General features: G+C 35.7%; 3 protein-coding genes, 1 long non-coding RNA gene, 2 other non-coding genes and 1 pseudogene across 7 annotated transcripts; 2 read left to right on the forward strand and 5 right to left on the reverse strand.

The window, feature by feature from the left end:
- Positions 1 to 2,289: 2,289 nt before the first annotated feature.
- LOC111794419 (exocyst complex component EXO70H1 pseudogene) lies at positions 2,290 to 4,431 on the reverse strand (annotated as a pseudogene).
- A 6,150-nt stretch (positions 4,432 to 10,581) lies between these two features.
- Positions 10,582 to 11,973, forward strand: LOC111794486 (uncharacterized). Its single transcript, XM_023676521.2, has 3 exons — positions 10,582 to 11,171; positions 11,277 to 11,352; positions 11,605 to 11,973. Exons 1-3 carry the CDS (start codon positions 10,728 to 10,730, stop codon positions 11,793 to 11,795), a joined length of 711 nt encoding a protein of 236 aa, XP_023532289.2. The 5' UTR covers positions 10,582 to 10,727; the 3' UTR covers positions 11,796 to 11,973.
- Positions 11,974 to 13,140: 1,167 nt separating this feature from the next.
- On the forward strand, positions 13,141 to 15,452 carry LOC147792677 (uncharacterized). The gene is made up of 3 exons (XR_015421125.1): positions 13,141 to 13,356; positions 13,450 to 13,527; positions 15,266 to 15,452. It is a non-coding gene; the product is annotated as an uncharacterized LOC147792677 (long non-coding RNA).
- A 1,009-nt stretch (positions 15,453 to 16,461) lies between these two features.
- Positions 16,462 to 20,196, reverse strand: RAD51D (DNA repair RAD51-like protein). Of its 2 annotated transcripts, XM_023676497.2 has the most exons (10): positions 20,040 to 20,196; positions 19,859 to 19,938; positions 19,679 to 19,794; positions 19,491 to 19,572; positions 19,157 to 19,291; positions 17,808 to 17,921; positions 17,634 to 17,724; positions 17,143 to 17,213; positions 16,874 to 17,023; positions 16,462 to 16,712 (listed from the first exon to the last, which is right to left on the reverse strand). In XM_023676497.2, exons 1-10 carry the CDS (start codon positions 20,125 to 20,127, stop codon positions 16,674 to 16,676), a joined length of 966 nt encoding a protein of 321 aa, XP_023532265.2. In that variant the 5' UTR covers positions 20,128 to 20,196; the 3' UTR covers positions 16,462 to 16,673. The 2 variants fall into 2 exon arrangements, with proteins under 2 accessions (XP_023532265.2, XP_086980136.1); XM_087124010.1 differs by lacking the exon at positions 16,462 to 16,712 and having other exon boundaries at positions 16,874 to 17,047.
- A 542-nt stretch (positions 20,197 to 20,738) lies between these two features.
- TRNAH-GUG (transfer RNA histidin (anticodon GUG)) lies at positions 20,739 to 20,810 on the reverse strand. The gene has a single exon. It is a non-coding gene; the product is annotated as a tRNA-His (tRNA).
- Positions 20,811 to 21,070: 260 nt separating this feature from the next.
- TRNAH-GUG (transfer RNA histidin (anticodon GUG)) lies at positions 21,071 to 21,142 on the reverse strand. The gene has a single exon. It is a non-coding gene; the product is annotated as a tRNA-His (tRNA).
- A 1,043-nt stretch (positions 21,143 to 22,185) lies between these two features.
- Positions 22,186 to 26,603, reverse strand: LOC111794458 (UDP-N-acetylglucosamine (UAA) transporter family). The gene is made up of 11 exons (XM_023676487.2): positions 26,141 to 26,603; positions 25,599 to 25,712; positions 25,383 to 25,475; positions 25,191 to 25,256; positions 24,979 to 25,077; positions 24,596 to 24,675; positions 24,290 to 24,402; positions 23,249 to 23,337; positions 23,044 to 23,130; positions 22,895 to 22,963; positions 22,186 to 22,780 (listed from the first exon to the last, which is right to left on the reverse strand). The coding sequence occupies exons 1-11, from the start codon at positions 26,234 to 26,236 to the stop codon at positions 22,622 to 22,624; spliced, it is 1,065 nt and encodes a 354-aa protein (XP_023532255.2). The 5' UTR covers positions 26,237 to 26,603; the 3' UTR covers positions 22,186 to 22,621.
- Between the last annotated feature and the right edge of the window lie 642 nt (positions 26,604 to 27,245).

The raw sequence follows: 27,245 nt of genomic DNA on the forward strand, positions 1-27,245 counted from the left end.
AACAATTAATTAATATTTATAAAAAATATAAAAAGTTGGTGAAGTATTTAGTTTTGATAGTTACAATTAAAATTTTAATTAAAAACATTATTTGATTATTTAAATTTAACGAATTTATTTCAACTTCCCATAATCCGTTATTTAATTAATACTTAAATTAATTATTTAAAATAAATATAAAATATTATTTATTGCCATTTTTATAAACATAATAATACGACATTTTTAATTGTTTTGAAATCTCTAATTATTTATGTTCGAATATGACTATGAATGGTATAGTTCGTAAGCATTTTTTTTTCTAAAACTTTAATATATATGAACGAATTAACTAAAATTTTAATGGGTAAAAATTATTTTTCAATAAAAATAAATTTAAAAGAGAATAATTTGCAAATTTCGAGATAAATATGGAATTAGTACGTATATTTATATTTTATTGTTTGGTGTGTTTCATTTTAGGTACGTTTGTTGATCTGAGATAGATAATAATGAGCAAAATGTTATGAACATATAATAACGAATAAATATTTTTATGGGTTATCGGTTTAGGGTATCGATATTGATATGGTTCACCGACACGAAAGAAAGGAATAATAAGGGACAAAAGGGAAGTCAAGTTGGAGGGGGAATTAAAGGAGGGGAACAAAAGGCAAGGGCATGTGCCAAAAGAGAGGGCTTGGCTTGGACTTAATGCACCAAAAACCACTTGAGTTTTACAATCCCTTTCTTTCTCCCCCACACCCACTCGATGTTTCCATCTCTATCTCCCTCCCCATAGCCAGCTGCTTCTTTGCACCCATTTCCCTCCTTGCATTTACTCTCTCAGCTTCCCTCTTCTCCCGCTTTTATTGTCGTGTCGTGTCGGTCATATCGCTACTGTAACGGTTGAGCTCACGCTAATAGATATTGTTTTCTTTAGGTTTTCTCTTTCGAGGTTTCTACACCTCTCCAATCGATGTGGGATCTCACAATCCAACCTTCTTCTAGACCCAGCATCCTTACTGACACACCGCCTCGTGTCCACCCCTTTTGGACTCAACCTCCTTGCTGGCATATCGTCCGGTATCTAGCTCTAATACCATTTGTATTAACCTAAACTCATCGCTATTGTCCTCTTTGGGCTTTCTCTTTCGAGCTTCCCCTCCAGGTTTTTAAAAAGTGTTGGCTAGGGAGAGGTTTCCACGGCGTTATAAAGAATGCTTCAAAAATCTCTTCCTCAACCGATGTGGATCTCACAATCCAACCCTCTTTAGGGCCCAACATCCTTGCTGGCACACCACCTCGTGTCCACTCTCCATGGTGGCACATCGTCCGGTGTCTAGCTCTGATACCATTTCTAACAATCCAAGCCCACCGCTAGTAGATATTGTCCTCTTTGAGCTTTCTGTTTAAGGCTTCCCTTCAAAGTTTTTAAAACGCGTTTCCTGCTAAGGATAGGTTTCCACACTCTTGTAAATGCTATTTCAAACAAATCTCCTCCCCAACTGACGTGGGATCTCACAATCCAACCCCCTTCGAGGCCAGCGTTCTTGTTGGCACACTGCCTTGTGTCCATTCCCCTTCGGGGCTCTACCTCCATGTTGACACGTCTCCCGATATCTGGCTCTAATACCATTTGTAATGGCTCAAGTGCACTGTTAACCGATATTGTCCTATTTTAGCTTTTCCTTTCAAGCTTTTCATGAAGGTTTCTAAAACGCGTATAGTAAGGTAAGGTTTTCACACCCTTACAAAGGATGCTTCGAAAAATCTCTCCCCATCCGATGTGAGTTCTCAGAGCTACGATGTCATGTCGAGAAAACAAGGCAAATTACGAATTCGGTTTATTTAGTCTGTATATAATTTTAAATCTTTCGATGTAATTACATTATTATTATTATTATTATTATTATTATTATTATTATTATTATTATTATTATTATTATTATTATTATTTGATCTAAAAAGCTGAAAGCACAAAATAATAATGATCAAAATAAGTTAAGAGGGGTAATTAAAGATTATACAATAATAATTGACAATAACCAGTCAATAATAAAGATTAATTAAATGATAATTATTAATGAATTATTCAAAATCTATTTTAGGTAAACTAATTATGGCTAGCTTTTTTTATTGACATTATTATTGACCAAATTGAACCTAGCTTACTTGGACATATTGACGTGTCACATTTGAGCAAAAGCTAATGGGCTTGAATTGAGAGGCCCAGTTAAAGGTTTAACGTAGAAATGGGCTTTTGTTGAACGAGGGCGGCCCATTAAGAAGAAGAGTTGGAAAAGGATGGACCACAATTATTTGATTTCTCATTTATTGTAAAAAATGGAAAGAATTTTGATGTACATGAATAAATGTATATCATAGTCTCAACGGACAAATCTCCCTCGAGAAGACGGCGAGGAATGGGACGATGAATAGTTCGAGGACGCGCTCCCTACACTTTCGGATCCGGATCCGTAAAAAAGATCCGATAAGTAATTACCCAAATCATCAGGGGAAAGTCTGACAACTGGATCCGACCCGGAAACTCGCCTCGCACGACCCCGATTCCTCGCGTAAAACTCGCCGTATAAAGCCCCGAGTTCCTTCGCCAAGGAGATTTTTAATTCATCGCGAAGCTTTTGATTGGGGACGATCCAGGAGGTCTGTTTTCTGTAAGTTTCTTCAAAAGCTCTGTTGAAATTTCTGAATGATTCTCTTGCATCCTCCGGCGAGATCTCTGCTACAACGTCCGTTGGTAGCGATGAGAAGACTCCGCTCCATCCAATGCGCATGTACTTGGAGGAGTAGAGTTTGATCTTCGATTCGTGCCTCTCAATCCACTCGTCGCCGAGGAGGAATCTGAGATTTGAGTTGCGGACTTTGTCGACGATGTACCGGAGATTGTTGGCTAGGAACAAGTACGAGAGAGCGACGTCGTTGTAATGCTCTGCTTTGCCGTCGAGTTTGCAGAGGAGGACGAGGATCAACCAAGCGAAATGTAAGGTAATCGGATTATCATCTTGTTTTGGCGTTCCGTAGTATGATTCTGGCATTGATAATTGTGTTGGTAGAGGCGAATCGGTCATAATGTCGCTGAGTATTCCACTGTAATCGGAGAGGAACGAAATGTAGTTCATCACGTAGCGAGTGAGTGGATGAACTCCGCCTTTTGGAACAGGCGTTTTCGATGATTCTTTCTGAATAGCCATTTCGAAGTCGGCGATTAATGTGCGAATATTCTGTCCGAGTTTGATCAGTGAATTGATGGCTTGTGACTGTACCATTGATGTTGCTGTGGATGAGAAAATATAATTGATCTCCGGCCAGAGGTCGGCTATGGCTTCGTAAAGGTCTAGGGTAATGAAAATTTTCTCGGGAGTTTTTTTGTATTTTGCAGCTAATTCTGGGAATTCAAACAGAATCATCGCACCGTCCTTGGAAATTTGAGCGAAGCACGATTCTCTAATGGGAACAGAAGCGGAGAAAACATGATCGCAAAGGATTCTCTCTCCTTCGAACAAAGATTTCACTGCGGTTTTCACACCTCTCAACCAGATTTTGATTTTGATCTCCAGAACCTCCCAATCCATCTTCTGAACTTTCGAAAAACTCAATTTCTCAATCCCTAGGTTGTAGAGACTCTCGTCAATAATCGATTTCCTCACAGTTTTATAAATCTTGACACATTCTTTGCCATAGCCAGTGGAGATCATACAATCCGCAATTGCTTTCAAATCCGCCATGGCCGACATCGAAACTCGCTCGACCTCAGTAATTGATTCGTTAGCAAACCGGAACTCATCTTCCAATTCCACTTCAAAATCAGAAACACTGGACCTAGCCGAAACCGTCATCGGCGATTGGACGCTGGAAACCGATTCCGGATACAAATACTCTCGATTCACAGACAAAATCCGGTAAAACTCTTTCTGAAGCCTCTCCATGCCATCCCTCATCAAATCGTGAGCACGCACAAGCCTCTCCGATGACGAATGCCGAGAAGCAAGGCAGTGCATGGCAGCATGTAAATTCTTAACCACCTTAATAAACTGCCGAGCTTCCTCGCGGTCATCCCCTTGAAACAAAGAACCAGCAGCAACAAGATCAGGTCTCCACCTCGCCACAAACGACTCTGCAACTTCGATTGTCTCCTCCACCATAGAATCCGACAAAGTGGGGCGAGACGAGTGAGACGACGACGGCGTGCCCGGTATAGAAGAAGAAGAAGAAGAAGGTGGAGATTTGAAGAACACAGTCCTCATTCCCTTCTGCGGCATCGATTGTAAGTAGGATTTCAAACGAGGGAAAATCCAAAACTGATCCAATTCAGAAATGAAACGAAACCAAAGGAATCCGCGTAGAATTTTCTGGAAGTGGGTGATATTAGAGGTTTCTTGAAGGGGATTTTGATGGGGGAAGTGGATAGCTGGAGGGGTACTTATAGACGAAAATAGGGAAGAAAGAGAAACCGAGTAAGGGGGATTCTTTTTTGTGGTTCCATTGTTGTTTGTGGTGTAAAAAGAGGAAAGTGGAGCAGTAGTTTCTGTTATTGTGCGAGTGGATTCTACAAAGGCATTTATTTGTTTGTTTTCGGTTGCGTGGGGGATGTCAGATCATAGGTGTAGGCCTCCTTTTGCTTTTGGTCCAAATAAATACAAAATAGGAAGAGACGGCCGACCGCCTTGTTCTTTGGACTTTTCTACTACACGCCTTTAATCCCAAGTTTTCTTCCTTCAAAGTCCACTTTTCCCAATTTTTAAACTTCCTTGTGCTTTAATTTTTAGTTTTTTTTTTTTTTTTTTTTTTTTTTTTTTTTTTTTTTTTTTTAAAGATGCACGAACTGGTCTCTCAATTTTTAGTTCAATTTCTTAACCATTAAACTACGTTAGAATAAGAAAATTGCATGTTTATTTTGTTTTAGTTTCTTTTTAGATCCCATCTCGGTTGGATTGGAAAATGAAATATTTTTTCATAAGCGTGTGAAAATTTCTCCCATATGCGTTTTAAAACTGGGAGGTTGACAACTATAGGTAATGGGCCAAAGCAGACAATATTTGATAGCAGTTGGTTTAGATTGTTACAAGTGCTGGCCCCGAAGAGGCAGCCAATATTTGATAGCAGTTGGTTTAGATTGTTACAAGTGCTGGCCCCCAAGAGGGGTGAACTGTCAGATCCCACATCTGTTGGAGAAGGGAACAAAGTATTCTTTATAACGGTGTGGAAACCTCGAAGACGCTAACCTCCAAAGGGGTGGATTGTGAGATCTAACATCGGTTGGGAATGAATCATTCCTTACAAGAGTATGAAAACTTCTCCCCAACAAACGTATTTTAAAACCGTGAGACTGATGACAATACATAACGGGCCAAAGCGGACAATATATGCTAAGTTTAGGCTATTAACTATATCTTATTGAATGAAAATTATAATAGCATTTTTATTGCAAATATTCTTTTAAAATGTGTGAAAATTGGAAAGTAATATGAACCGAGCCTAAAACCAACTAATCAAAAGTCAATTTTAGTATAATTCAATAAATGAATAACTTACATCATAATAGGAAGGTTATTATAAAGATTTTTATGGCTAGAAAAAATTAAAGTTTAATTTCTTATTATTCTAATTATATAGATTAAAATTATAGAAAATAAATTATATTATAATTGAATCTAAAAAAAATGACAAATAAAAATGATTTAATTCCTAATATATGATTTTGCTCTCACCCTCATTCCACAAAGAAGGGCTTGGACCTAATTTATTAGTCTGAATAGATTATTATTAATTATTATTATTATTATTATTATTATTATTAAATCATTTGAATGACATTAAAATATTTTACAAAAAAAAAAAAAAAAAATCACGTGCAAAAGAATTGGATATTAAAGATAATAATTAAATTATTACTTTCAACTTCTATAATTGGAAAGTCCAATCATAAAATGAATAAAAAATTAAAAAAAAAAAATTATGATACGCCTCCTTTTTTTTTGTCACCATTTTTGGGCTCTTTGTTCTTGAAAGTCAAATTATTATTGTTTAATATTTTTAATCCAATTTGAAAATTCAACATTTTCCTCTCCTCTTCCTAAAATATTATTTAACTTAAATGTTAGCCTTTGTCTGTTTACAGTTAGACACACTCAAACCGTTTGAGACTCATTCCCTGTTTTTTATTCCATGTCGTTTGCTTCCTTAATTAAATTTTTATTAAAAAAATAGCCATATTTTAATCTTTTTTAAATATTAATAAAATTTGAAACGTTTAAACACTTAAAAAAAAAATTATTAATTAAAAAAAGAGTCAATTATGAAATGGATTTTAATTAATTTTCTGATTTTATAATCATTAATGTATTCAGTGTGCATATGAGACGACAAAAATTGACCAATTCCTATAAATGAGCGTTTTATTTGAAATTTAAAAATTTGGATAATTTTTAATTTAAAAAATTATTTATGAGACGCAAATATTATTCCTTTTATTTGCATGGAAATTGAAAATCTATTCCCTCGAAACTATAAATAATTGAATTCCAAATTATATATAATAATATAATTCAACTTTTAATGTCAACTTAACTCACAATTATATTCAAAAACTTACGTTGTCAATAAATAAAGAAATATATATATATATATATATATCATAAAAATTATATGATATGGTGTGAGAGCTCATGTTAGTTGGAGAGAAGAACGAAACATTTCTTATAAGATTGTAAAAACCTTTCTCTAACAGACGTGTTTTAACACTGTGAGATTAATGGCGATATGTAAGGAGTCAAAACGGATAATATCTGTAAGCCACTACTCTCTGTGGGAACACTGGCATATTTCATTAAGACCAATCGAGAAAATAATACAAGACACTCGGTAAAAACTATACTTTGTATTGGTTGGGATTTCTTCGATGATGAACTAAGTAGGGTGGAAGAGTATTTATATTATACGATAAGTAAATAAATTCTTGAAATTTCGTTTTTTCTATCTAAATTTATTCATAAAATTCTAAATCATTTTGTTAACATAAATACAGTCGCTCATACAATACTTGGGCTTAACCCTATTTGTGTTAGTGATGATATTTAAACAATATCTGCTCCGATTACATATGCTATTTTGTTTTATTATTTGTATATTTATTTTATATATGGTTTACTAAATTGATTGTTAATAGCATAATTTGCAATTAAGAATAATAGTTAATTTCTAAACTGAAAATGTCAGATTTACCCTCGAAATAGGATGAAAGTTGAAGGGATCAAAGATTAATATTTTAATGATGAATGGAGAATAAAAAAGATAAATAATTTGAACTAAAAAAAAAAAAAAAAATTCAAATAAGAGTGGCCCTGAACACAAGCCACGTGGCGATCATTTGGGGTACTTGAAAACTGGATGTCACAAATTGACTAATTAAAATTAATTAATTACTAATAAACAAAAGTCCAAATTAATTATTATTATTATTATTATTATTATTTGAAGGTGTTTCTGTGGATGTTACAAAATTGTGGTACGTTTTTGGGCTCCACCATTTTGTGTTTGTAGATTTAGAAATACGATTATATTGATACTATATTTATTAACCTTAATTAGTTTATTATAAATTTTAATTTTTTTTTTTAAATTTATACTTTTAATTTTAAATATATTGGAAAAATTAAAAAAGTATTTTCACAATCTTCCTTATGCGAATTAAAAAATCCAAAAAATATACGCACATTTGTTAAACTTAGTCTAAAAATTAGTCAGACAATCAAGCTAATTAGAATCAGGATCTAGAGATGTCTATAGAATGGAATGGAGACAGAAAAGTCTTCTCTATCTCTATGGTTGCAAAACTTTACACATATTTTGAAGGTATTCACACTTAAATTTTTTTACCATTTATTATTCATTTTAAAAAATAATTCTTTTAAATTTTTTATTTTTATTACAATTTTTATTAAAAAATGGTATTTAAATTTTCTTTTTTAATATGTTATTATTAGGGTGGGGCTAGGACGAAGACGAAGAATATAATTTCATTTATAGCCTCATTTATTTAAGGAAAAAAAAATGTTTTCCACTCTCTCTCGGGTTCTCAATCTAACACAGAGAATGCTGGTTCTTTTTTGGACAGATAAAATAAACATTTCTAAATGTATGGTCAGTGTACCACCAAAACCTAATTTCCATTGTACAAATATCAATTTATAGTCACAAAACCGTAACAAGTTTTAGACCCGAAGCTGGAATGTGTTTACAGATGTATTATAAGTTTTTAATGTATTTTAATTGGTCCACACACAAGAATAAAGGATAAATGCCAATGCCTTTTACTTTATTTTTACCATGACTTCCAACCAATAATGTGCTGTATATGTTAATTAATTTAATTAATTACCACATTTAATATGAAAACATGCTTAGTGACAGCTTTACGTTTTTTCTCCTTTTTTTTTTTCTTTAAAAAGAAAAAAAACAAGGAAATTAGATTTATGGTATTGTTTGTTTTTGGCGTGATTTATTTTTGGTATGTTTTTTAGAAATTAAAATCAATCCAATTACTAAACACACCAACAATAATTCTTAAAAAGTTCAAATAATATTTTAATGGTTGTACTTTTAATAAATTTTAAAATTAATTTTTGGAGTTAAATAATAATAATAATAATAATAATAATAATTTGAATGGGATAAAAGACTTTCAAAATTTATAAAGAAAAAACTAATATAATCTAATTTTTTCTAAATTAATTATAAATTTATTATGGGGATATTTTAATTAATTATAGATTTTTTTAAGTGTGGGAATCAAAGTGTTATTTTGAATTTTTTTTTTATTCTTTTTTTAAATACATAATTTTACATATTAATAAACGTGGCCACCACACCACGTAGACTTTGTCAAAACGAACCAATAAATAAATAAATAGATAAACTTTGTCACACGTCAGCAATGAGGGATTAATGTGATGAAACGATGGGCCCACCATTTTGATGGGCCCAGATGGCCGCCCAAAAGAGTAGCCTCGTTGACTTTCTATATCAACATTTTTTTTTTTAAGATAAATTATTTAGAGTTAAATAATTCGAAAAATTGCACAAATTCGCTCTAAATTATGAGGTTTTAATTTAATTTAATCTATTAATCTCATACATTTTATTAAGTTTTTTTTTTTATTATTCCCTTGTATTAATGACAAAGTATGATCAAATTCAAATTTTAGAAGCGTAATTGTAATAACGCTCGTAGTTAATGGGTATTTTTGCAAATTTTTTTTAAGTATAACCTTCGTTTCCTAATTTTAAAACGGTATCTAAATATTTATATTTTAATCAATTTGAACATAGTTTAACGGATGATAGACAATTATGTACGAGTCTATATTTAATGATCGATTAATTCGGGCTTTTAAAGATGTTAATAGGCTGGGCTTCAAAAATGGGCCTGTCAATATATTTATTAAGAAAAAGGTGAGAAAAATAAACGCAAAAAGTCCACCATAAGCGAGTCGAACCCAGGACATCTCGGTTGCTATGCGGTCATTTCCCTAGAGATGTAAAAATTAAGTAATAATAATAATCGTTTTTACTAAATTTAATTATTATTGTATTTTGGAATAAATGAATTACACCAAAAACTTCCCTCATTTTGGTTTGTCCATAATTAACTTTTTACTAACCCGAATTAGTTAAAGAGTAATCTTGTTTTAAAGAAGAAAAATCGTGCACGTTGGTGTGATGCTTTTACGTAGATTTTAGTTCTTAAATTACCACATAAAATTAAATTTACCCTCTCATACTCGAGGAAAGCAACCAAACCGAGATGAATTATGATCACACGAACGAGGGGAGTGTAGGGCGCATGCTCCTTACGAGGTCGATCATGTGAATTCAAGCTTCAACCTAAATTTCTCTATTCTCCTCTATCAACGGTTTGATTCTTTTATTGTCCAATTTTGACTATAATATTAAATCTTAACCTTCACGTTGATATTTGTAGTTCGTATTTTCATGTGTCGGATATTTAGTCTTTCGATTATGTTCATTGGTCTAGTTTCGTTCGTGTTTGACATTTTTCTAACTTATTTACCTTTTGATTTTTTTCGCAATTTAAGTTTGTGTCCGTGTCCAATTTTATCGTCATGAACAACAAAATTGAATATAAGAAAAAAAAGAAAAAAAAAAACAAACAAACAAAATTAAATAATAAAAAAAGATTAGCAACCAGACACAATTATTCAAGAGAGAATAAATTAGGTAAAACAAGTCAAAATATTGACTAAATTTTGACCTAGTGACAGTTAAGATTGACTATTAGTTTTTTTTCCTTCCAAATTATAAGTTTTTAAATTCCACACTAGGGATTAGAAAAACAATACCCACAAGAAAAATGTCATTATTTAATAACAAAAATGCATTATGTTCCAAAAATAATACCATATAATAAAACATAACTCCATGTTCTTCATGTTCTTAGGAGTGGTAGTAATCATGTCACATCAAAAATAAAATAAAATTTTATTATCTCCAAACCTACCTCCCAAACAATATAATTATATTAAAATATATGTATGTATGTATGTATGTATATATATACATATTTATATATATATATTTCTCATGGGTCCCTCCTCCTTCTCCATTTCTCTCTTTGCTTAAAAGCAATTTTTTAGCTCTCATTTTCATATGAACACTTTTAATTACTCTAAATTTCTGAGACAGTGTTCATTCTTTCAATCCCCAAGATGAAAAGATTTGACCTTTTCTGCAAATCCAGAGCTTCCACGGCGGTTCGTTCAAGCTTTGGCTGCCGTCCGGTCGCCGGAGATGTCAATTCCGGCGATTGGAGAAAAGGGCAGCTTCATTTTGAAAAGCCCCGAAAGAGTACGAGTGTTTCCTCTGTGAATCGAAAGAATCATATCGATTTACGAAGAAAAAGCTGTGCGGATATGGATGATTTGAAGAACAGCTCTGTTTCTGGTTCTTCTTCTCGTTATCTGTTGGGCGATTCGCCGTTAATTAACTGTCTTCCGGCAACCGCCGTCGAGGATTTTTCTCAGGCTCCGGCGATGATGAGCCATGGTTCTAAGAAAGCTTCTTCGTTGAGTCGTTCGTTAAGTGTCCATGAATCTCCTTCCTCTGTTCTTGAATCCCCTGTTCTGAAAACTTCTTCTTCAGCTCACTCTCGTGTATGAACAATTATGTTTCTCTTGATCTTTCTTCATATCTTTATGAACAATGGCTTATAAACCCTTTGTTGTTGGGCTTATTTTTGTGTTGTTCATGTTGAAAAGGTGGTGGTTTTGAAGGTGTCATTGAACTGCAAAGGCTGCGAAAAGAAGGTGAAAAGGCATATCTCCAAGATGGAAGGTAATTTTACAACGATTTTGTGTGGATCTCAAACTAGAAAGGGTTGGATGAAAGTCATCGACTAATTTAGGGAATGATCATGGGTTTATAATCAAATAATACTATCTCCATTTGTATGAGGCCTTTTGGAGAAGCCCAAAACAAAGCCACGAGAGCTTATACTCAAAGTGGACAATATCATACCATTGTGGAGAGTCGTGTTTGTGTTGGTTAAATTTTGGGTTTGAATTAGTAGTGTTGATAATGATGCAGGAGTGATATCATATAGTGTGGATTTCACGACAAAGAAAGTGACCATAATTGGGGATGTGAGGCCTGTGGATGTGCTGGCCAGTGTGTCCAAAGTTAAGCATGCAGAGCTCTGGCCATCGCCAAGTTTTTCTTCTTCGTCTTCTTCTTCAACGCCACAATGTTCATCATCATCAACAACAAGAACATTCTAATTAATCAAAGCAAAAATCCCATCTGGGGTTCGTTTGTATGTAAATTTTATTGTTTTTTCTGTGAAGTTGTTTCTGTACTCTTGCATGTCCCTGTTTAGATTTGAGAATAAAAGAAAAAGTATGGCACGTTGTTCTTGAGATTAAATCGATCGATACAAGTTGGTTATGTTTTCATTCATATGGAATTTGAGCTCTTCTACGTCATTTTTATTTTTTTTTACTCCATTCGATCCTTCCTTAAGTCCCATAGGTTTGATCCAGTAGAATCTAACCCATTTTTCATTGAGACAGGTACTTGATCAAAAGTACTAGGTGAAATCCTCGTTTTTCCTCTTTCTCTATCTCTATCTCTATCTCTATCTCGTGGGTAGAGTGTTTGAATTTATCCCTATGTGTGAATCGATATTATTACATTCCAATTCCTTCCTCATACCTCTAAAAAAAAAATTCAAATTGGATCCAAAATTGATGGATTAGTGTGAGCTTATCCATGTGGTTTACGCACTCTTCGAATAGGAATCCATTTTGTGAAAGACTCTAGCTTCTGTGTTTTGGTGGGTCTCCGAGATCCTTTCGACGACCTACATTGTGTTGAAGGGAAATCTATATGATCCCATTGATTGCATAGATCCTACTATAGCAACGGAACCGAAGAAATTATACAAAAAAGACATATTTTCTATTCTATTAGTATTAGTTAGTGATCTCGACTTAGTGAGTCTTTTCTTTCGTGATGAACTGTAGGCACCAATCCTCCATTTTATCTTTGTGGATCAAGGAGAAAGGAGGTCAGTGTGTACCGAATGGTATAAGATCTGAAGATAATCGTCGGCTACTCCTAATAACATTAAGATACAGTTAACAACCGTTTGATATAAGTTCGAAACACAATTTTTAAATCGGGTCTCATAGAATCATGGTGGATTGAAGATAGTTGGTGATGATTATGTTTGAGAAGAGATTGTAGTGGGAAAGAACATGGAGTAGGAGACGTGGAAGAGAAAAGATGATCAAAAGCTTCCAAATAGTGAGAAATTGTAATACCCGAGCATCAACTGAAAGTTTAAAATCTAAGTTTACCTTGAAAGTCGATCTCTCTCAATTTTATTGAAGGTCTTAGAGACCAAAATCGGAGATGAGGCCAAAGAGAAAAATGATGAGGAATAAAAGAACTTAAGAAAAATATAAAAGAAAAATGATAGAAAATTAAAAGAAAAATGATAGAAAATTAGAAGGATGGTCAAGGTTAATCCCTGGAGGGTAATTTGGTCATTATACCCTCCTTTTTAGTAACATACGAATAAAAGAGAAAAAGAAAAATAAAGGGGAAAAGGAAGAGAAGGAAAAATGGCGGAAAGAAAAAGAATATAAATGGTGAGAGAAAGAAAATTCTAGAGAGAGAAGGAAAGTTCTAGAGAGAGAGGGAGGTCACCGCCGCTCCGGCCACGAGGGGTCCGGTTCCGGCCGAACCTTCTTCATGAAATCTTCACAGAACTTAGAGGAGAACATTCTTAACTTTTAGATCATCCAAAACCATCAAGAAACGAGGAAAAATCTAAAGGTAAAGTTCTTGAATCTAGATTCTCGAAATTACTTCAGATCTGTGAGATATAGTAAGAGATAGAGCCTGAAATTTGAGTATGTTAATCTACAGAGGATTACGCTCAAAACCTGTGAAGGAAGTTGTAATCGATTCAGATCGGAAATGGGAGTTTCGGCGTTCGTCAAAGAGGTAGGCATTGATGTTTCTTGCCATTTTCGGACTAAGGTAATTATCCCGGGGATTAGAAATAAATTACAAGAAAAATACCTGCCTAAAGATGAATATACGCTCTACAAATCTCGTGAAGGAACCATGTTGATCCGAGTTAGGTAGAACGAAATGTGAAAATGTAAAGAAAATGGAACAAAGTAATCGAATGCTGGAAATCGCAGGAGAAGGGAGGAGGCTGCGCTTCGCCGGAGGAGAAGGGCCACGTGTCAAGCGTCCATTGGAGAAAAAAAAATCAAAGAAATACTTCGCGTCGGGCGGGATTCGAAGGCCGGCGGCCCGCTACTCGAGTTCGCGACCCGATGACTCGCGCGCAACCCGGACCACCGACCCGGCTTCTCGTTGCCACGCGTCAGCGTAAAAGAACTCGAATTTCCAGCGCGCCCTTCCGGTTTCGAACCGACGACCTCGACCTCGGCTGACCGTTCATCGGGGCGCCACGTGGCAACACCTCAGCGCGCGTCTCCCCTCCCTCATGCGCGTCCGTACGCGCGCGTGGCCGTGCGCGTGTAGCACCTTCCCAGGCGCGTGTGAGCGCGTGAGGTGCTATTTTCAGCCCGTTCGATTTCTGTTTGCCCGATTTCCCTCCCGATTCCAACTCTAACCCTATTTTTATATGGAATAGGTTTAAATGAGAAAACTCAGTATTTGTGGACACTCTATTGGTGTAGAAATGTTTAACGAAGAACACGCGTCAATCAGGTAAGTCACCACACGGAACTTTAGGAAGAAATACTTGTAGGAGTCGCTTGGTTATGCATGCATGCTAGTTTAATTACCTTCGGTGGTAGCCTTCCATGATTGAATGTATGTAATTTGGTTGTTAAGAGTATGGGTGTATTATGTGAAGTATTTTGATAATTATCTGAGTGTTGCAATAATGTTTTAAGCTTCCGCTTTATATGTATATGTTTAAGGAAGACGGAAACTTGTGATCTCTGCGCTCCGGGAGTTGATGGATGTTATCGCCCCGTTGAGCATGTATGTTTACTTTGCATGAATTGTGTATGATGATGCTGGATGATAGTTGTGTGCACACTCAGTTAATTTCTATGACTCACATTTATGATTAAGTCTAGGGATATGTGGTTAGAGTAACAAGACACTAAGGTATAAGACCTAACATTCCCCAGTAGGCTAACAGACCACCACGGCATACGAGCCACCTCTAGAGTACCCTTAGGCTACTTGTGTGTGGATGGTGTTATAGCTTCGTGGGGGACCAGCGGGTTCCTAATCAGGACTCGACTGCTCGATAGCCGTTTAGTATGGGAAACGGGATACCCACGTCGTAATTGACCGTTTAGCTGGATGGAATAGGGGAGGTAGCCCTCCCAAATACAGGGGGATTACCATGGGACTAGGGGGTTGCAGCTCACTTCCTAGGCAAGATCCCAAGTAATCTCATACCCATGCCGAGGTAGCCACTCGCAAGGCACCAGTCCAACACAGGTTAGCATAAAAGGAACTCTAGGGGTATAAATAGAAGGTCTAAGAACCAAAGAAGCCCGAAGGGGGCAAGTCCCAAGGGGGAAGCCCTAATGAGCTAAGACCAGAATCAGATGTTCTAGAGCCAAAGGAAAGTCCGTGGTTGTTTGTTAAGTTTAGGGTGCGACGAGAGCCTACAAGTAGAGCCTACAAGTAGGTGGCTTACTGAGTATAATTTTTATACTCATTCCTTTTTACCCTTCTTTTTCAGGTGCCGGTCGAGGTGGAGGAGCGTTCGAGAGCTGTGCGGTCACAGAGGGGGTCGTTCCGGAGCGTCAGTCTCTTGTCAGTCTTTCGAGTCTTTTGTGTTTCATTTTACATTTGTAATTTCCTTTGTAATAATTTCGAAACAAATCTTCTCTCTCTTGTTTTAAACAAATGGAATTTTTATCTTTTTACTTTGCTTTTCTTTTCTTCTATTTTCTTTTTTGTTTGTTTTCGATTTCGTCTTTTGGTTCACGGTCTGATTTTCGAAGCCTCGAAAATCGGGTCTCGACAGAAATGAAAGGCATGCGGAAGCAATCGTTCGTGGGTGGGCACTCAAACAAGATACTTCTCTTTTCTTTTGCTTCGGTTCTTCTTGTCTGCTGCTGGATGGATCATTTCACCCTTTTAACTAAAAACATTCTGAATATCACTGTTTCTAAACAGCCATTTTTGGACAAAAAACATCCAACTTGGGTACACACTCCCACCCCTGGTGAAGATGACCCACAGCCATGGTGAACCAGACAAGGACAACAAGGTGTAGCTATTGCTCCCAAGTCGGTTTCAACTTTCACAATGGTGGGTCATCTTCTTCCCTACTGAGTTTTCAGTACTATCTTTGCTTCAAACTTTATGATAATCTTCCACACAGACAGGACGAGTTTTTTTTAATCTTACTCATCTCTTTCTTCTTATGAAATCTTTCAACTCATAGCCTAAATCTTAGGCGGCAAAAGTAGGAAAAATAGAACAGAAGAGGTTAATAACAGTGCATGGCTTTTGGATTGTATATTTGTTTGGTTTGAGGAATGTGGTCATATTTGGAGAGGGGAATGAAACATTCATTATAAGAGTGTGGAAACCTCTCCTAGTAGACGCGTTCTAAAAACCTTGAGGGGAAAGTCCAAAGAAGACAATATTTACGGCGATGGGCTTGGGCCATCACAAATGGTATCAGGCTAGACACGGAGCGGTGTGCCAGCGAGGACGTTGGGTCCCAAGGGAGATGGATTGTAAGATCCCACATCTGTTGGAGAGGAGAACGAAACATTTCTTATGAGTGTGGAAACCTCTCCCTAGTAGAAACGTTCTAAAAATTTTGAGGGGAAACTCAAAAGGGAAGGCCCAAAGAGACAATATTTGCTAGCGGTGGGATTGACCAATTTAAAAATAGAGGCCCTTTTTTCCCACTGTGGTAAGTAAAAATAAACAAGAACCAAATTGCAAATTAATATTTGGATTCATCATCATTGTCTACAAAACTGTCCTACGCATGCAGAGAGTTCACAGAGAAGCAACAAGAAAAAACTAGCAAAATTCCAGTTTTTGTACATACCTTCACACCCCATTTGAGTGAAGAGACCCAGTTGGGTTGCCATTTTCTAGTTCATTGTACGAGAAGTTCCTTCTTTTCATTCATAAATTACGAATCTTGCAGTCATACCAGATGCCTGAGATAATGGAATTATACAAGTTATTCAGTTTTTATGATCAATGAATCAAATCATTACTGAAAAAGATCCAAAGCTCTATTGTTACATAACCCTAAGAAGAATGTAAGCAGAACACTTTGCAGATGTGCACAGTGATGCGTGTGCCTAAAGGAACATACCATGGATGAGTGTTTTAATATTGAAGCTTGGCAGACACTGCTCCCTGGATCTCGGGAAAGCTGAAGCCTCACGTGTGGAACACTCTTCCAACTCTCTCCTAAGGCAGGTTTTGAAGTACCTCTATCTCCACCCACCGTGTGGTTTATTACCTTTGGCATTACACTTACATGTTACTGGAAGTCGACACAAAACAAGTGCTTAATTCATTCTCTATTAGATAAATTAAGAATCTCGTAAGTAACAGAAGCAACTTCAAGTGAAAACTTACTAGTACTGCAATATTATATTCATGAGCTATTTTCTTCAATAGCGATCCAGCAGATACCATCAAAGCATGTCCTGTACATACGCATCAAGCATGAACCTTCTTTCCTTATGTATTTAAGTCTTGCAAATAAAATTCTTTTTAATGCATCTACTTCAGCAACATTAAATTAATAACTATCCTGTTAAAACCATAGAATTGAACGTATAAGTGAACGAACTCTGAAATGACAACCCAAGCGAACAAAGAAACAAATGTTCAAGATCGAATCACTACGCATATGACAGCTATTACCATTAGTCATGAATAAACCATCAGAAATATCTTGCCTAAGCACATATATATGTAATACACAGAATTCCTTTGCTGAGTGACATTGCCATGTCTTTGTATTGTCTAAAGAACCTAAAAAATTGCACATGTACTTTCAATCAAGCTTGACAAATTATGCATATACAAAGGATGTACAGTGATCTACATCCAATCATGCGTACCCTGTGAACTACTTCCACCAAGGATAGGTGTAATTAGTGAAGAAATCGAATCTACTATCAGTAACTGCACTCTTCGATCCCCTTTGCACGTCTGATATGATTGTAGTTTGTTAATTGGCATTGAAAAAGTTACGCCGTGGTTAAATTCATCAACTAATGCATGCTAATGTGAACCTGGGATCTCAAATTGAATTCAAGCTGATGCAGCACATCAAAGAATGTGAAAATGTCGTACACAGAGTGGCATGAAATGCTGCTCATTACTTGTTGAAGCATGTTCTGCCCAGTCTATGAAATGGATTTAAGAGACAAATAGAATACTAAATGAAGTTGGAGGTTCCACAAAATATAAACTTGGAAGTTAGAACTGTAAATCTTAATCTAATCCATAGATAATATCTGAATAAGTTCCAAAAAGAAGGGAAATGAAGGCAATCTTTAACCTCTAGCCATTGTTATGGAGAATCTCACAGAACGTTGGCGGAAAATCAGCCAAAGCCATCAACAACTCAAGCAATCCCGGCGGGCAGTGTTAGGAATCACGACTCTCCACAATGGTATGATATTGTCCACTTTGAGCATAAGCTCTCATGGCTTTGCTTTTGGTTTCTCCAAAAGGTCTCATACCAATGGAGATGTATTCCTTACTTATAAACTCATGATCATCTCCTTAACTAGCCAATGTGGGACTCCCCACCAACAATCCTCCCGTTGAACAAAGTATACCATAGAGCCTCGTTTGAGGCCTATGGAGCTCTCGAACAACATCTCCTTAATTTAGGCTCAACTCCTTTCTTTGGTGCCCTCGAACAAAGTACACCATTTGTTCAACACTTGAGTCACTTTTTTACTACACCTTCGAGACTCACAACTTCTTTGTTTGACATTTGAGGATTCTATTGACATGGCTAAGTTAATGGTAGGACTCTGATACCATGTTAGGAATCACGACCCTCCACAATGGTATGATATTGTCCACTTTAAGCATAAGCTCTCATGGCTTTGCTTTTGGTTTCCCCCAAAGGCCTCATACCAATGGAGATGTATTGCTTACAAGTATAAACCCATGATCATCTCCTGAATTAGCCGATGTGGGACTCCCCACCAACAATCCTCGATAAGCAGAAACTTAGAAAGTCAGCAACATACCATGATTCTTCTCAGCTTTCAGCAATCTCAAAATACTTGGATACCTTACTATTTAAAAGCTACACCATAACATTAGAAGATTGTTTAAGGTTTAGAAGAATCAAATACTGTAATGAATTGTTTGGTTTGTTGAATAGCTTAAGTTGCTACCAGCCAGAACTACTTGAGTTGTTGACAGCCCCAACCTGCTGGTTTGCCATGTTCTATAACAATGGCGGAAGGTATATGATTGGAATTTTGGGTGGCTAAAGTGGATATTCTCTGTCCTATAATCAAGGATTTAGTTAGACTTAAACCACAATGACTCGAAGATATCGGTTATTTTCCGATCTTAAAGGAAAAACAAGTCCAACAGGAGCACTTATTTTAGTTACCCGAGCTATGGAAGGTCCGGATTTCCAATTAACAAAGCCTGAGATGCGTTGGGGTGAAAAGGAATTCCCTGTGTCCAAGTAGAAAACCTTTGCATTGTAGTTCGTTGCCACATTTGAAGCAGCTCGCAGGCAAACCTTACCATAATAAAACAGTTCAAGCATATCATATACAAAGCAAACTAATAAAGTACCAGTGGCATGTTAAACAGGCTGAGAGAAATAATTGAAGTACCCAATTATAGAAATTAGGAACCAAGTTTCTAACCCAAAAATCCAACAGTTCCATAACAAAATTCAGGAAGAAACATTTCAATCACGTTCAAATGGACCTCACCTGAGTTTTACCAGAAGAAGATGGCCCAACAATTTCCGTCAACTGTCCCTCACGTAACCCACCTCCAAGCAAAGTATCAACCCTAGTATTTCGCGACGAAAACTTTTTAATCAACCATCCAAAAGAAATAGAATCGACATTCATGGCAGTCAAACAAAACAAGTAATTGAGCCTAAAAGTGAAAATACCCTTCAAAACCAGTGGATAGAACATGCTTATTTTCTCTAGCATCTTCCAAAAGTTCCAAACCGTTCATCCATGGCTGTCGCTCAACATTAATTACAGAAAGGATTTGGGTAATCCCCTGTTTACTCGTACAAATCAGTACAACACAAGCGTAAAAAAGATCAACGTGACAAATGATTAACCTGCTTCAATTTCTCTGACTCAGGCTGATGCTCGGCGAAAGCAGCTAAAACGTAGAGGTCATGGATGAGGAAATCCTCCACTAGCGGCAAAAAAAAAAAAACACAAAACGTAGCCACTCCTTCAGAAATGATGGGGTTCTTCATACGGAATCGGAATCATATCGGAGTAAGTAGAAAGTACCAGTGAAAATGCCGTGTGAAGCACAAAAGCTCTGAAAAGTAGTGTCTATGATTGGGTGAAGCTGCTCCAGAGATTTTAATGGCACCATTTTTCTTCTTCGTGCTCTGCCTTCCCACTTTCAAGTTTCCTATTTTAGGGCAAAGGGAAACCATGTACACGTCACGGTTCCATTAACCTTCGTTTAAAAGGAAAAATCTCAAAATTATTTTAAAAATTACTAAAATTGTGGCTGCTGGGATTCGAGCACAGGTCTCCACGGCCACAACGTGGAATTCTCACCACTAAACTACAGCTACTATATTACTGCAGACATTTTTACTTAGCTAATTAGTATAATACTTTGATTAATAAAAAAAGATAATATAAACTAAAAAAACTGTGGCTGCTGGGATTCGAACCCAGGTCTCCACGGCCACAACGTGGAATTCTCACCACTAAACTATTAACTGCAGACATTTTTACTAGGTAAAACTGTTAAAGTTAGCTAATTAGTATAATACTTTGATTAATAAAAATAGATAATATAAACTAAAAAAACAGTGGCTGCTGGGATTCGAGCCCAGGTCTCCACGGCCACAACGTGGAATTCTCACCACTAAACTATTAACTGCAGACATTTTTACTAGGTAAAACTGTTAAAATTAGCTAATTAGTATAATACTTTGATTAATAAAAATAGATAATATAAACTAAAAAAACTGTGGCTGCTGGGATTCGAACCCAGGTCTCCACGGCCACAACGTGGAATTCTCACCACTAAACTACAGCCACTATATTACTGCAGTCATTTTTACTATGGTAAAACTGTTAAAAATTAGCTAATTAGTATAATACTTTGATTAATAAAAATAGATAATATAAACTAAAAAACTGTGGCTGCTGGGATTCGAGCCCAGGTCTCCACAGCCACAACGGGGAATTCTCACCACTAAACTATTACTGCAGACATTTTTACTAGGTAAAACTGTTAAAATTAGCTAATTAGTATAATACTTTGATTAATAAAAATAGATAATATAAACTAAAAAAACTGTGGCTGCTGGGATTCGAGCCCAGGTCTCCACGGCCACAACGTGGAATTCTCACCACTAAACTACAGCCACTATATTACTGCAGTCATTTTTACTATGGTAAAACTGTTAAAAATTAGCTAATTAGTATAATACTTTGATTAATAAAAATAGATAATATAAACTAAAAAAACTGTGGCTGATGGGATTCGAGCCCAGGTCTCCACGGCCACAACGGGGAATTCTCACCACTAAACTACAGCCACTTTGTTGCTTCAATTTTCATTTTAATTGCTTTTAGTGATAAAAACTGTTAAAATGAGTTCATTAGTATTATTACTTTGACCACCTTGTACAGTAAAATCTTTCATTTTCTTAATTTATATAAATTCATCTAATGGAAAAAAAATTAAAAACGAAAAATGTCATTTAAGAGAGGATAATGTTAATTTCTCACTAAAAAAAATAATAATATACCCATAAATAATTTGAATTTTTTTTTCTACCCTCTAAAGTTTTACCAAATCATTGAAGTAAAATCATTGAAGGTATATCTCGTGTAACTTTATCATCAACCAATTTTAATATCGGCCAAGATAAAGGACTAAATTGAAAATTTTAAAGTAATGAAATTAAATTAAAAAAAAAAAAAAAAAACTTATTTATGATAGTGTATAATGTTCAATATACACAACTATCATGTTAAAATAAGCTTAGCTTAACAAACTTAAAACGTTTGAATTCGATTTGAAGTTTTAACAATGATAATCGTATATTTTTTAGAGTATTAAGTAATTGTTTCCCATTCAAGTTTTGTAGTATTATTTTTCTTATTTTGTAGTATTATTTTTCTTAAGAGTTAGACATCGAACAGTGTGTTAACGAGTATGTTTGCCTCTAAGGGAAGTGGATTGTTAGATCCCAAATAAGTTGGAGAAGGGAACGAAATATTTCTTACAAGGATTTGAAATCCTCTTCCTAGCAGATTGACAGCAATACGTAACAGACCAAAGTAGACAATATCTACTAATAATGAGTTTAGACCGTTATAGTTTCGAAAATACATATAGAAGCATACATATTCCACGTTATGAACGCATTTATACTTGTACCATCATGCTCAAAAATCCAAAATATAACGTTACACCCATATAAATGGAAACTTTACTATCTTTTAATTTAAGAAAATTAGGAACAATGGTCTCCCCCTCCTTTCCTGTGTCATAAAATTTAATCTACTCCCATCCTGCAAAGGAAACATGTGGTCTGTTTATAATGATTTAGCAAGTGCTTAAAAACGGTTTCTAAATCTTGAAAAGAAAGGTTTTTAAGCACTTGAAAAGTCATTACAGACAGGTGTGTTTTAACGTATCGAACGTAATCAACAGGGAAATGAAAACTGGCTTCAGCATGTATCCATCAACAATTTTTCAGGAGGGGAACCTACAAATCTATACTAATTCTACTTGTCTTTGGCTTTTGAAATGTGCAACAAAAGGCATAAAAGTGAGGACCAGTCCAGACCAGAACTTATGAACTATCACATGGTAAATGCACCACAAAACCAACCAATCATGGACCCTCCTTCATGGGGCTTGACGATCGATTCCCGGGGCTTGACAATTGGCTCGTGGGGCTTGAAGATCGGCTCTCTACCGTTTCGGAAGTTGATGGTTTCTGAGGTGCATTTCTCAGGAAGCTTCTAGCATATATCGAACCAAAGACCAAAACCTGAACATGATTTTTGAAAAAAAACACACACACACAAGTTGACATTAAGAACGTCAAAAAGGTCCAATAAAACGTTGACTAAGACGAAGACGAAGGGTTGAAACCATGACTTACAGCTCCAGTACACTGTTCCCAGCTAAGAGGATGAGAAAACCATACACAAGATAGCATGATGCTGACCAACTTCAACCAAAAAAAAAAAAAAAAGAGTATGGTTCAGCATGATAAGAAACATGACAAGTTCATAGGATTTAAGAGCTAACCTGTCTTGTTGTCATTATGGTGGCAAAGGTCAGAGCTCCGAAAGTGCGAATTGTGTAAGAAATAAAAAACTGACTAGCAGTTGCTACCTGGGAGACAAAATTAGTACTGCTCACGATCCACGTATTCGAGCTAAGACTCTTAATAATCAAATGAAACGAGTATGAATGCGAAGACAAACAACTTAAAATCGAACTGGTTACTCACAGTGGAGAGAAATGCTATGTCAAAGAAACAATCCTTGTGAACATAAACAAAATCAATTGCAGGAAGTAGATGGCCTTGTAATATAAGACCTAAATTACAAAGCAAAAGGACTGAAATGAGTATCAATCCAGTAGAAATCAAGGAGCAAAAATGGAACTTTCGCAGTTTATATACTACAGTACTATGCAGGTTAGAAAAGAATAGATTTGATCAATTAAGCCAAATCTCCTTCACAGCAGAGAATTTCGATCTCAGAATGAAATAGTCCAACGTCCAACGGCCTAACATCGCTTCCCCAAGGTCCATTTCCTAGTATACGTGTTGCTTTGGACCCCCATTATCTCATAATCTGAAGGTGAGAGTTCCAATTTTGTGAAACAAGTTCTGATTTTCAATCTTATATGAACGCTCAACGTAACTAATGCTCTTTTCTCCCTCTCCTAAACGTTTTTCTTTTTCCTCTTTTTCATATCATAAGTAGGGCTACGCAATACTCAACTAAACTCATGGAAACACCACTCGTGGCAAAATACGTGGCAAAATACGGGGATGACTTGTGGTTAGGGGTGAAAGGTCAACCAAGATCGGATATAGCTGGTTTTCGATGAAATCTATTTTAATAGAGCGTATGATGTCGATGGCCCAAGGTAGAGCACTCAATGGGCTAGGGTTGCCCCATTTCGTCTTACCAACCCAAGGGAACTTCGAATACAGGCCTAGATCATTTGTACAAACAGACTTTTGGGGTGCTAAGATTTAAAGTCGGAGAGGGAAACAGCCGACCTTCCAGCTGTCTAGGTTATCATGAGACATATAGGATTACAATACCATAGGCATAACATCCTTATTCCTAAATCACCCAGGGCACCAAACCCAAAATTTTTACCCTTTTTTACCTCTTGACCACTAGGTAGCCCCATCAAGTTTCTTCTAAACATTCAACCACAGTAAGCAAAATAAGTATCGTCCAAATCAATTGGAATAAATCATTAAAGGACAAAGTGAGTTTTTACCAGGTCTATAATAAGAATAGGGACGGACCTGTCAAACTAAGAATGCACGAACACAAAGTTGTATAGAAAATTTGGTTGTGTATGTCCATATTATAGCCTTTGAAAAGTTTATCTTGGAATGTGCTTGTAAAGCCATCAAACCTGTTAAATGCATTGGGTATTAGAAATCTTTTGAAGCCAATAAATACTTTCTGTATGCTTATTTTCTCGAGCATTACAGTTTTTCATTAGTGTTCTATCATTTTCCATGGTAGTTTTAAACGTAAAATGCAAAATTAAAGGAAAAATAATCTATCATCCTTCGACAACAATACAATGAGTTACAAATTATTACCCGAGATAACCAACCATAAGTGAGACACCCCAAACCGTGCTTTCCCTTCCGTTATCGTATGGACTAAGATCAGCTGAAGCCTACAATTGGGGAGAAAAAGTAACGAATCGTCTGTTAATGGATTCAGGGTTTCAGGATTAACAACAGAGAAACAAAAACATAATTCACAAGTATTATAATTGCTCATTCACAATGCAGTTGATCGTAATATCTGATCCACTATATAAGAACCTTCAACACTAGCTGCCATATATGTAGTAAGTGGTTTAATCCATGAGTTAGTACCAAAACCCAAAAGGTCGAGGCAGGATGCGACCAATTCCCATCTCATACAAATTCTTAAAAGAAACCAAAAAAGCTGGTGACAACAACGAGAGCATTACCGGGTAGAGAACAAATATCGAGCAACCCAGGGTCACAAGAACAGCCAGCAAATAATCATGACTCTTATATTTCTTTTGCATAATGATGGTGCCCCACACCTGTATAACAATGGAGACAATTTAAAAAATTAGTCAGTCTAGAATCTAATACCCAATTCAATCAACAAAGATGCCCCTCCACTACAAACTGAAGGAAAATCAAATACTCTCACCATGACAGGTATCATTTTAGCACACTTTGCCAGAGTCTGAACTGGAAAGCTGACATACTTAAGCGCCTATAGAAAACCACAAACGAATCACCAATATGACTGGATAATATATCGACTAACAATGATTAACAGTTTAGACAGTAGAAGATGAATATATAGATATACACATTCATATCTAACAAGTCAGATTACCTCGTACTGACACGTGGTTGTCAGTATATTTGTTATCGAAACAAGGCAGTACGTATAAACTGGAGCGACAGGGTCCACTGTCTTTTTACTTGCCTATATATACATCAAGAGAATCAATGGAAACTCCAGAAAAGGAAGTACAATGAATCTAATAGCAATGTTCGAGTCCTTGACATGATAACCAATTGCAGGAAGTATCCAATTATAAGCTCTTACCAGTAGAACACCTGCAGAAACTGCAGAAGTAGTGATACGATTACAAAAAACAAGAAACAAGGAGTGCTTGAAATAATCTTTATGCTCCCCATATGGAACTCTCATGATCTTTTCCTGCAAATCACGGGCAAAGAGAGCTTGAAATCACTTACCAATACAAGTGTCACAAAGGAAAATCAGGCATTAACGTCTGACATAACTATGATATTTATCCCTCAAGGTTTCTGTGTTCATACTCTCTTGTTTTTCTACAAATTTCCCTATTTACATTACTGTTAAAACCAGAATAGATACAGCGAAATCATGCATCAACAACCGATAAAGGCAAAACGAAAGGCGATTGAATGTAAACAATACCCACAAACGGCCAAAATCTTGAGCTAATCTATGAATTAAAACATTCAAAAGCGTTGATTCGATCCAATATCAAACTGAGATGATACCATAAACACAAATTTTCCGACGGATAGATAACAGAAGATTCTACAAGAACAGCGAAAAAGCAAAGAGACAAAAACATGAAAGAATCTTGTAAAAGTAACCTGTAAGACTCCATAGGTGACAAGGGTAGTCATGATTCCAGCTACTGCAACTACCCCTTTCCATAGCTTATGATCTTTCTCGCTAGGTTCGGCCATAACCGAACAATAATTTACTGCTACTTACTTTACTTTATTATCCGATTCTCGACGAACATCGATTCCATTCCTCCAAAATCAAGAGGAACAGCAGCAGAAGAAGAAGAAGAAGAAGAATAAACCCATTACAGCCGTAAAGCTCAGAGATGCAGAGCTGAACCTGTGAGCAAAGTGTCGACGCGGCGAAGAATGGGTAGAGGTTGAAGATGGCCGGTTAATGCAACGGACGAGGATTTCGGATCACAGAGATTCGAGGGGAACTGCGTGTAGGGAAAAAAAGGCCCAAAAAGGTCATTACAGAAAATCGTTTCTCCGGCGTCTTTCTCTCGCTCTGTTATTTGCCTCTATGTTCAATGTTTTTTCTTTTTTTTCCTTTTTTGGGGTTAAAATTTAATAATAATTTTAAAAACTTTTAAATAATTACATTTTTTAAAAATGCCTTTGTGGGACCCATCACTGATCTTCATAATAAAACTGAAACAATACGGTTTTATGGCACGCATTTCCTAGTTTGACCTTTTAATTAATTTTTTTTTAATTTAAATAACGATTATAAAATATTATAAACTAATAAATTTCAATTTATATTTAAAATATTATGATCGACCAATTAAAATTAGAGTTATATAGTTAAGACAAACATTTTTAAAAGTCGATTAAATTATAATAAAGCATATAAAAACGAACTTATCTTAAAAAATTCAATTTCATTTTTGTACTTTTAAATCGTATTAATTTGGTAGGTTAATTTAATAGGTAAAGAATTAGTGTGGTTTGATATTGGTAGAATTTTAATATTTATAAAAATTTATTATTAAAAGTCAACAAATTTCCTTATTTGGAAATGGATAAATTAATTAAAAAATTAAATATATTTAAAATTATAAAGACTAAATCAATCCTTTCCAATAAACTTCCGATTAAATATATTTATAAATTATAAAAACTAAAATATATTTAATAATATCTTTAAATTTTAAAACCAGTTAAAAAAATATATTGAGAATTT

This window comes from Cucurbita pepo, chromosome 5 (assembly GCF_057944985.1).
Source record: "Cucurbita pepo subsp. pepo isolate OVF chromosome 5, ASM5794498v1, whole genome shotgun sequence".
In the NCBI taxonomy this organism is placed as follows: Eukaryota; Viridiplantae; Streptophyta; class Magnoliopsida; order Cucurbitales; family Cucurbitaceae; genus Cucurbita; species Cucurbita pepo.

Bases quoted from the DNA above. Each gene is read 5' to 3' on its own strand.
- LOC111794486 (XM_023676521.2), top strand. From the start codon at position 10,728: ATGAAAAGATTTGACCTTTTCTGCAAATCCAGAGCTTCCACGGCGGTT. The intron at 11,172-11,276 runs GTATGAACAATT...CATGTTGAAAAG, and splicing joins CTTCTTCAGCTCACTCTCGT to GTGGTGGTTTTGAAGGTGTC. The intron at 11,353-11,604 runs GTAATTTTACAA...ATAATGATGCAG, and splicing joins GCATATCTCCAAGATGGAAG to GAGTGATATCATATAGTGTG.
- LOC111794458 (XM_023676487.2), bottom strand. From the start codon at position 26,236: ATGGCCGAACCTAGCGAGAAAGATCATAAGCTATGGAAAGGGGTAGTT. The intron at 25,257-25,382 runs GTAATCTGACTT...GGTTTTCTATAG, and splicing joins CAACCACGTGTCAGTACGAG to GCGCTTAAGTATGTCAGCTT. The intron at 25,078-25,190 runs GTGAGAGTATTT...ATTGTTATACAG, and splicing joins CTAAAATGATACCTGTCATG to GTGTGGGGCACCATCATTAT.
- RAD51D (XM_023676497.2), bottom strand. From the start codon at position 20,127: ATGGTGCCATTAAAATCTCTGGAGCAGCTTCACCCAATCATAGACACT. The intron at 17,214-17,633 runs GTACGCATGATT...GCGTATGTACAG, and splicing joins TGGTGGAAGTAGTTCACAGG to GACATGCTTTGATGGTATCT. The intron at 16,713-16,873 runs GTATGTTCCTTT...CCATTATCTCAG, and splicing joins TATTAAAACACTCATCCATG to GCATCTGGTATGACTGCAAG.